The following is a 9,799-nucleotide window of genomic DNA, read 5'->3' on the forward strand; positions in this document are numbered from 1 at the left end:
TCAATAGCTTTTTTGTTCACTTCCAAAATAGGGGTCCTGGGTCATGTTAACGATTGCAGAGAGACAAAATGCCATCTCTATATTTTATTAAATAGATCTCTTAATAATTAATCAAATGTGAAAATTATTTTCCATCACTCTGACACGAAGCCTAAAAAAGCACTGAGCTTTTTTTTTTTTTTTTTTCTCTCAGCCTGTTTCTTTTCCTTTTAAACTGCCCTCAGTGGATTCCCTCAGCTACAAAGCAAGTGAGTAGAGCAAGCCCGATTTACGACTTGGCTTTTTAAGCCATAATCATTCCTCTGGGCTTCTACTGGAGAAGGACTGGGGGATTTTGTAGGTTTTCAGATAAACATCCAAGAAAATGTGCTCTCTGATCTCCCAAACCCAGAGAGGGGCCATAATACCAGGGTAGGAACAGTTCTATGGAAGCTCCGTCTGGCAGACCACAGCATGGTGCCTCTAATTTTTGTTATTGGCCACTGAGGCGGTTCTGACTCACGGCAACCCCATGTGTGCAGAGTAGAACTGCCCACCAGGGCTTTCAAGGCTGTGACTCTTTGGAAGCTGATCACCAAGGCTGTCTTTCGAGGCACCTTTCGGGTGGGTTTGAACCACCAATGTTTCAGCTAGTAGCTTAACTATTTGTGCCCCACAGGGACCTTCCAAGTCTCTAACAGGAGATGGCATTATTTAAATACAAAGATTTGGCACCTTTTCAAAGAGTTTTGTGTTCTGAAGGGAAAATAGTTAAATAATATTTCCTTTGTTCATCTCAGGAGGGGATAAGACAGTAACATCGAAGGGCTGAGGGACAAGCCCGAGTTCCACTTCCAGGCATAGAGCAATGGCGTTGGCAGGATTTTCAGCCTCCAGCATGATCCTGTGAGAAGATGGGTGGTGTCCTAGGGAGTCGGGGCCCAGGCCACTGACAGATTAATACCAGATGAGGGACACTGCTAGGGAAACGCGCAGCAAGCAGTTCTTCTGACCTTACTAAAAGGTCAGAAAGAAATTAGAAGTGGTCTTTTCATTGCTGCCTTCATCAAGGAATATTCTATCTGAATGTATAAGACATGAACCTTGGAAATGTGGAACTAGGTAGTGTGTGTGTGGGGGGACGTAGAGCTGGTGGCAGATATTAGGAGAGGGGGCTCTGAGGATATGTGGGAAGGAGTAAGGGTATATGCACACAGTTGAAGCCACCAAACCAGGCAATGCAAAAGCCAAACGGGCAACAGGAATGGGTTGGAAATGCACGGAAGAGCAATGACTGCTGGCAGCAGCGTCAATATTCTCCCTCTGAGCACTAATTACATTATTAAGCAAACAGACCAACACAGGGTCTGAGGGACGGAAACATGCATTTAGGATCCAGTCACTCTCCACTTGGCTGTAAATAATCATGTGCGATCCACACTCCTGGGTGCTTTCTGTAACTTCTCTTTAATTTACTAAGCTTGAGAAAGAGAAACACTGCCACGTAAGCCACTCTTGGGGAAGTCAGATTCCCTAAATTCAGTGCTACCCAGCTCTACCAGGTATTTCTAAGAATGGTGGCCAAAGCAGCCAGCACCTCCCAGAGCAGAGGCCAGATTCAGGAGGCACAGGATATAGGTTGGTTCCATGGAGTAGTAACCTGCATTTTCTAGACTACAAACAGCAGGCACTGGCTAATGAGACCTTTGCAATACACAAAAACCCTTGATCTAGCTAAAGCCATTCTAAAGAGGTGGGTGTAAACATAGGATTGGAAGAAACCAGCAACAACATGGAAAGGATTTGTATGCAATGGGAATATTTTTTTTTTTTTTTAAAGTCTAAAAGACGCCTGCAGAAGGAAATCTGCAGCAGGCTGAGCCAGCCGGGTGAATGGCAGAGAGAATAGAGGCTATTTGAATACTGATGTGGCCCTCACTTTCTTCCATTTCCATTAATGACATGCTCATCAAGGGCAAACAATGGGACCGGCTGCCGGCGCCTGTCACAGTGTGTGGGTGCTGGGATGCCAGGCTGTCATCCCCGGGCTGCATTTAGAGACCTGCACGCTAATAAGAAGTGCTCTGTGCCGTCAATGCAGACAGGTGCTTCCGCGGCTGGGACATGCTCCATTCCCTTCCCCCTGAAACCTCCTCTCCCAGCAACCCCCCTCCCCAGACACCATGAAATGCACAAATTAACAGCCCCATCATGTTGGGCTGCTGCTGCCTGCGGTGAAAGCAGAAAATCAAGTTGTCACCCAGGGTGCAGTGATAAAGCCACAGCCTCATTTCTCTGTTGGTGCCCTATAATAGCAAATGCCAGACAGCTGGATGGATGGGAGGCTTTAGATTAAGGCCCTGATGCACTCTGGCCAGAGAATTAGTAGTTGCTGTTTCCATGTGGATATTCTGTTCAAAACAAACATCTGGAGGAAGCAAAGTTTCCTAAAGCAGATATGCCATTTGCTTTTGGAACCAAAGGAAACAGCCCAAAACAGTGCTGTTTCTTTTCACAAAACGGAGAAGATTCCAACTCTCTTGACCTGCTTAGAACTTGATCAAGGACTTAGAGCTATGTGAAGGTTAAGGAGTTAGCAAAGGATCTGGTGCCAAGACAAACCCTGTTGATGCAGAATACAGTTCCTGGGTCCACAGAGCCCTGAGCTAGCTACAACCCATCTAGCAAGTCCTTTTCCTCCTGAGACAAAGCCCTCTGCCTAGTGTGAACTTGTGGACCTCCTGGAGCAGCCTGCCTAAAGCTGCCTGCTCCTCAGACCTTTCTACACCTCCCTATACGACTTTACAGATTAAAATGCTTCTCATGAAATAATAGACACAAACCACTCTGCCTTCCTGGCACCAACAGTCAGTTGGCTCTGAGTGTTTGGTGGCCTGACCCAGGCAGGCCTCACATTTGGCCTGTCCACGTGTGTGAAAAGGAAGAAACGGAGGGGCCAGAGCCCTTCAAACTCCAAGGAGTTTAATGACATAATGGCCTGAGAACTTCAACATAAAACAGGAAGAGCAACTAACGAAACTTACAACATAAAACCCCCCTCCTGTCATTTTTATGGTAACAGTAAAACACTTTATTGAATTTATGAGCTACATAATGACTATGAAGAATGTAACTTGAATTAGAACCAACTCGGAAGTATAATATCAACTATAAAGCCTTTGCTATTACCCCATCCCTTTAGCTTTTTCTGTCCTCTTCCTTTTAACCAAGGGACATTGCCTTCCTCAGACTTATGCCTGAGACAGAGTTCCCGACTATGGTAATAAATCTTGACTCTTCCTCCAGAGCTCTACAGTTGACATACTTCCAGGTGTAAGTCACTCTCTGGGAGTGACCATTCCCTTTCAAAACTTCAGAGCCATTAATATGCATTTTAGAAAAAGAAACCAGTTAGTCTTTCCTTTACATAAAGCCTGTCATATTGAGACTTCTGGGGATATACATCAGGTATTTCAATATCTGTAACTCCGGATCATAATGGCCTTTCCCAAACAGAAACTATAACCCCCTTGGAAGTTTATGAAAAGCATTCCCAGTCAAGGATGCAGTGTGCAGGTGGGGGGTGGAATGGGCAGTGTCTCGTGCCTGAGTGTGGGGAGGACGTGGATCACTCAGCTAAGGAGCGTGCTAGCCTGTGTTTTCTGTTTCCATTTCACTCCTTTAGTCTTTCTGTTCCCCAAGGATTTTTCTGAAGGGGTAATAAAATAAAATGGGTGAAACAAAGCCATAAGCCAGTTAAGTCTGAAAGACATGTCATCTCATCTAAAAGGAAGAAACGGACCATTTCCATGCCTAAGGCTGACAGCAACGCCTGAGCTGGCAATAGTGCTATTTCGTTTGATTTATAGAATAATGGGGTGACAAATGATGACAAAAATAAACTTTTACTGCACTGAACTGCTCCTTTATTTATGAAATTTGGCCAAGTAGTGAAATCTTTTATCTGCAAGTTGTAACATGGAGTGGGAACGAGCGATTATGGTGTGGTAATAGTAACCCAGCGATGGAGGCTGAGTCAGTTGGAAATGGATTGAGGTAAAATAACTACCGCACCATGATAAATGTGAACAGCGCTTTGCTGACAGATGATCTAACAGGTGTTCATAACAACTATATAAGAGGATTTATTTATGACCAGCCACAGCCGCAGCACTGTAAATCAACTCCAGCAGCTGCACACCGCTGCAACCAAGTCCCTGATGGAGGCATGGTGCAAGAGCCCAAAGAACACAATTCACTGCAGAATCTTAATCATCAAATAACATTTTTTTAGGTAATTACACCACAGAACAGAAACCATAATTACTTTCAATTAGAAAACGGAGCCGTCTATAACTTTGTTTAAAAAATATTTTTATTTGGGGCCTCTGGTTTAGATGAAGCTTGAGCAAAAGGAAGACTCTGGGGTCCTTGCAAGAGAGTCCTGGGGTGATGGGGATTTCAGTGTGGTGCTAGTGTCTTCAGTTTTTAAGGATCAAGAATGAAGCCTTCGGCTGGGAGGATATTTGTTTTTTCCCCAAACTTCTGCATTAGCCTCCCCTTGGTGGCATGCCTATGGTCCCCCCTTACTCTCTGTTGCCACTCCTAATTTCACACACAGTTTACAGACAAAGGGGACTACTGTAAGCATCAGAAAAATGAACTCAATAGAAATGGGTGTTTAAATTTAGGCTGAAGGGGCTATCTTCATAAAACTTTCCTTAATTTCTTTGCAAAAGCAGAATTTAATATTTTTCTTTTTGTAGGCCAAAGTCTTAACAACTCTGCACTGTTGTCCATTAGATGGCTGATCTTATCGTTAGTCCCTCATTCATCACACTGCTTAAAAAAAAAAAGGTTCTTAAATGGGCGAGGGAAGAAGATGGTCTTCCACGGGGGTTAAAATCACAATCTTGGTTGGGGTACAATTTGAGAAAATTAATCTCCTCCACTTTCCCAGCCCTCCTTCTACATAGTGATACTTTCCTCTTGACAACTCTTGCCCCTGACCCTGGTGTCTCAGGACAGTAAAGGAGAATGGTGGAGAAGCTGAGGTTTCCCTCTTTTCTCCAAGTGCCCATGTACCAAGGCCTGACAAGGGTGAGTCCGTTGGCAGAATTATCCATCGGTCAGTTTTCTCTATATTTCTACATCTCAGAATAAGGATTTTACTAGATTTATGCCTGGATCTTTGGTGTCCCGGGCCCTCAAGTTTGTAGATGAAAGATAAATTTGAGTGAACTGTAATAATTCCATATTTGAGATCTGAGCATTTGGGGGTCTTTGGTGTACATATTTACTGAACTATGCAGGAATAAGATGTACAAGTAACTATGCACGTAATACTGGCTCCAGAAAAAGATAAATATGAGGGGAGATGAGATGTTTATAATCACCTCAACTCACAATCACCCAACTAGTGAATAGACACTAATGGCATTTAATAATCTTTAGCTACTTGACTGGAAGTCCAAAAGGACTAATTTTGGAACCAGCCAGAGACTAAGAGATACCTAAAATCTCCAAAGAAGTATTTAAAGTTGGCTTACAAGCAGAAGACTAAAACCAACAAGCCCGGTTCCTCTTGACCTCTCGATCAATGGTTTCCAACCGTTTCTTCTGCTTCCACACTGCTTCCAAGTGCAGCATATTGCCCTCCATAATAGCTCAGCCATTCATTTCTTCTCTAATCTATCACAGGTCCTGGAGGTGGAGTTTTGGGGGTGGTTAGGGAGTGGGAATGTGAGAGGGGAGGGAGGACAAGGAGAGGAAGGGGACATATCACCTTCTAGTTTGTGGCCTTCGTTGCTTTCTGTTCAAAGGTATTTTAAAAGCACATTAAGATACAGCCTCAGTTTCTACTCTTGGAAACTCTCTCTTCTCTTTCTGAATGCCACTCCACTTTTCAGATCCAGACAGCTTTATTGCCTCACTTAAACCTCAGACCTCTCTCTCTGGCACAGTGACCACTTCTCCCTCAAACCCAACAGCATTTATTGTGGCTGTTTCACATTTCTCACAATCTCAGCTCTCAAATAGCTACATTCTGTCTGTTGGTGAAGTGATCACATAGAACCTAAAACATTTTCCCTCAGAAAACAATTGAATATGGTGTTTACTTCCCAGATTAGATCGCAACACCTTGCTTACCCCATAACATAACTGAAAAGTGGTAGAAAAAACTTGTTAACAAAAAATAGGAAAAGAGTAAAGTATTCATTTGTTGTTGTTGTTGTTATGTGCCCTCGAGTCGGCCCCGACTCATAGCGACCCTTCCTTGGGTTTCCGAGGCAGTATCACTACGGAAGTAGGATTGCCCAACCTTCCTTCCGAGGAGTGGCTGGTGGGTTTGAACCGCCAGCCGTCTGGTTAGCAGGCAAGTGTCTTAGCCACTATGCTACCAGAGCTCCCAAAGTATTCATAGTCTTAGATCATAGAATTTGTGTTTAATAGAAAAATAAGCCTTGGATGACCAGAAGAGTCTTTCCTGAATCTTCATAAAGCTTCCATCTCCCTTTTTTGAAGATTTCCCAAAAAACTGCATTTGATACAACTAAATGAATACTTTCCTAGAAGGCAGAAGGAAGGAAGAAGAGGATTAAAAAAGATGAGCAGGTACTACAAAAAAATAATTGTCTTTCAATTAACCACCCTCCAATTGATGGAAGAAAAGCAGATGGTTGACCAGTCTGCTGTGAGGAGAAGGGTGGTGGAGGTGGTGAGTCTGTATTAGTATGTAAGCAAAACCTGTTTGCAGACCAGGTCCACTTTGCCATTTCTCTGTTTATTGCCAATCTGATTGCAGGTTTCTTGGGGGGGTGGTGGTGGTGATGGTGGTATACAGCTTATCATATGGTAGCATACCCTTGGACAATGCTTAACACACTTTTTCCACACTGGATGCAGCCCTTAAATGGAAAAGGAATAGTATATGTATCTGTTAATTTTGTGTCATAACATAGGGCTCTTCCTTCCCCACCCATTATGTGAGAAGAGGGTTCCCCCCTTTAAGCAAAGTTCCCTACAAGGTCAGAGATTACAGAAAGGGAACAAAGAAGGGGACCCAGCTTAGGTTTTCCTCTAGCTGGTCTAACTTTTTCCTTTTAAATTTTAAACCTCCATTTACCTTATTACTCTTTTGGATTTTTAATCTTCTCTAACATAACATCTAAATTTTTAACAATAAAATGCAGAAGACAAGGGCAAATTGTTCTCATAAACTATTATAGAGTTATTAAAATGTTTGTAAATAGTTATTGGGAAGGGCAAGTATATAGCAGGTTAGTTTGGTAAGTTCATTGTTATAGCTTCTTCAAAATAAAATATATTATCTTTTTCTTATAATAAATAAAGCAAGTATACTGCAATACAAAAATGAGGCTCAGTCTGAAATATACTATGAGAGCCATTCTTCAAGATCGGTGTACATAAAATGTCCCATTAAGTGAACATTAAAATGAAAAAATATAGCTAGAATTAAGAATCCAACATTGACTAACTCGACTCAATGGAACAATTTCAAGATAATCATGGATTATGATAAAGTTAAAGGAAATATGAGGCAAGGAATTCTGAATCACTGTACGAAAGAAAGAAAGAAAGAAAGAACCCAAAATCCTTACCAAACTCTAAAGGTAGAACTATGGCCATTTTTCTAATTTCATTTTCATAAAAAAATATTTTAATGTTATCAAGCTATGGATGTTAAAATGGTTTCAACTGGTAGCACATGATATTACTGACTTAATATAGACTTAGACTTTGAAAGTTAGCAGTCAAAAATATTATTAACAAGTAAAATCTTGCTGACATTCCCTTAGTTTAAAAAACCCATAGTAACACGGGACCTGATTTTAAAGATGAGTGCTTTAACTCAAGGAAAATAAAAACCTCTCTACATCATGGCACACACTTTTCCCTTTGCCTTGATGGCAGCACTGTAAGACTGTTTTTTTCCAGAAACAGGTATTTAGTCTGTCAAATTCTGTTTAACATTTCAAAAGGTAATTGACTTAAAAATCCAAAGTTACGGAGCCCTGAGAAAAAGGGTTTCACTGGAAATGCCGATGGGATACAACTGCAAAGGTCCTTCTGGATATCAGAAGACAAGGCTTCCGAGTGAGGCAAAACTATGGCTGTTAGGGTCATACTTTTCTCCATTTACATTCATTGCTGTATTCCAGCAGCAGGAAAATTTAACCATCTTGTTTGCTCTTTCCAGTTCTCAAGCTTGAAAATTTAAGTAATTTTCCACAGGCTGTTTTGTCCTTTTCAATATCTATGTCCCACAAATGTTTCTTTCTGTTTTTCTTTTTTCCTCCTCTATGTATGTCTGACCATATTTCAATCAATGGATATTCTCTTTTTACTAGTTTTACCCTTATTTATGAGGCTCGATACAAAGGGAACTGGCTAGCATACATTATTTTAAAGCCCGTAACTCTGTATCAAAAATGTAAATACAATTTCAACTGTTTTAACAAGATATAAAAGTATTAGGAAATAGGTTTTCTGATTACAGAACAATCTTAATAAAAACTGTAACTAGACTAGGTTAGCAGATAAAATAAATGCCTCTAGGGAGAAATGCTAATATGTTGATCACATAACTAGCCTTCAAATTTTCTATAATTATGTTTATAGTATATAGTAAGTAGTTGGTTTTCAAATGCGTTTCAGTCCATCAAAGTTGGACAAGATTTGTAAAGGAACAATGAGATTCACAGGATTTATTTAGCAGGTGTAATAGGCCTTGTAATCAGATTTCTATTAAAATAGAACAAAATTGCATGGCAGGAGACATTTTAGTTTGCAACACAAAGAGCTTTTTTGTTGTTGTTATTAAGCATACCAATTATTTTTTCCCTTGAAGTTAACTACTTCTATAACACAATTACAAAGTCTGCCTGGTTTGAAAGTGGTTCTCCTTTCACTAAATCCCACTGCTGCTCTGCATAAACCAACACTCAAAATGTTTACTTTAGAATGAAAAACTCCTCAGCATACAAACTTCAAGATCATAAATAGCTGCCCTGTAAAAATGCAAAGACAAATGCGATTCATATGGTAGTTTATTTATCTTATTCAGCAATAATTTCATGACGAGAGTTGTCAATAATCAATTATGATACCGGGAAATTCATAGAACAAAATTTTTCAGAGACCTCGTTGTTGATGCACTTAATTCTGAAAGTATGTTGCCCCTTTCTCACAACCAAGTGGAAAGGCCGGACTGTGCTCATTTCTGCTTACTGCTGAAGGGAAGATGATTTCTAATGAACTTGAGATGTCCAATTCATGTCCATCACTGTTGAGAAAGACAAGAAAGGTAAGAAGGCCACAGGCAGCAGCAGCACAGAGAAAATGCCACATGGATTCAAGAGTGTGATAAGTGACAGTAAAATGTGTGTTCTTTGGTTAGCAAGGCGAAAAGGGGGAAAGTATTGCATACATGATAGATACACACTAGCATTCTAAAGCAGGAGACAAGAATGTCAAGAGTGTATTCTTCCCCCATTGCCAGATGGAAGGGCTATTATTATAAATGAAAGGCAGTGGCAGTGGATGCCAGGCACTTGTGCTGTGTGCCAGATTCTGAAGTCCAGATGTAAGCAGGTTACCCCTGGGACAGGACAGGCTTCAGCTCCCGCAGCAGAACAGAACCAATCACAGTTTTCTCAGTGTTTATGATAAGCTGTGCTGTAGAGCCTTCCTTCAGTTCCACTGTGACTAGCATCAATGACCCACTGTGCACAGTTTTAGCTGCAAACCTGGAAGAAGGAGCGAGAGAGAGAGAGAGAGAGAGAGAGAGAGAGAGAGA

General features: G+C 41.3%; 1 protein-coding gene across 1 annotated transcript in view; it reads right to left on the reverse strand.

Moving 5' to 3' along the window:
- Window positions 1–9,595: 9,595 nt before the first annotated feature.
- The window catches only part of AP3B1 (adaptor related protein complex 3 subunit beta 1), a 452,161-nt gene continuing 451,957 nt past the window's right edge, over window positions 9,596–9,799 (reverse strand). Inside the window, exon 27 of the mRNA XM_007943446.1 lies at window positions 9,596–9,749. Within this exon, the coding sequence (XP_007941637.1) occupies window positions 9,596–9,749 (154 nt within the window). The remainder of the gene's footprint in view (window positions 9,750–9,799) is intronic.

This window comes from Orycteropus afer, unplaced genomic scaffold (genome assembly GCF_000298275.1).
Source record: "Orycteropus afer afer isolate SDZICR_OR568_19922 unplaced genomic scaffold, OryAfe1.0 scaffold00107, whole genome shotgun sequence".
NCBI lineage: Eukaryota > Metazoa > Chordata > Mammalia > Tubulidentata > Orycteropodidae > Orycteropus > Orycteropus afer.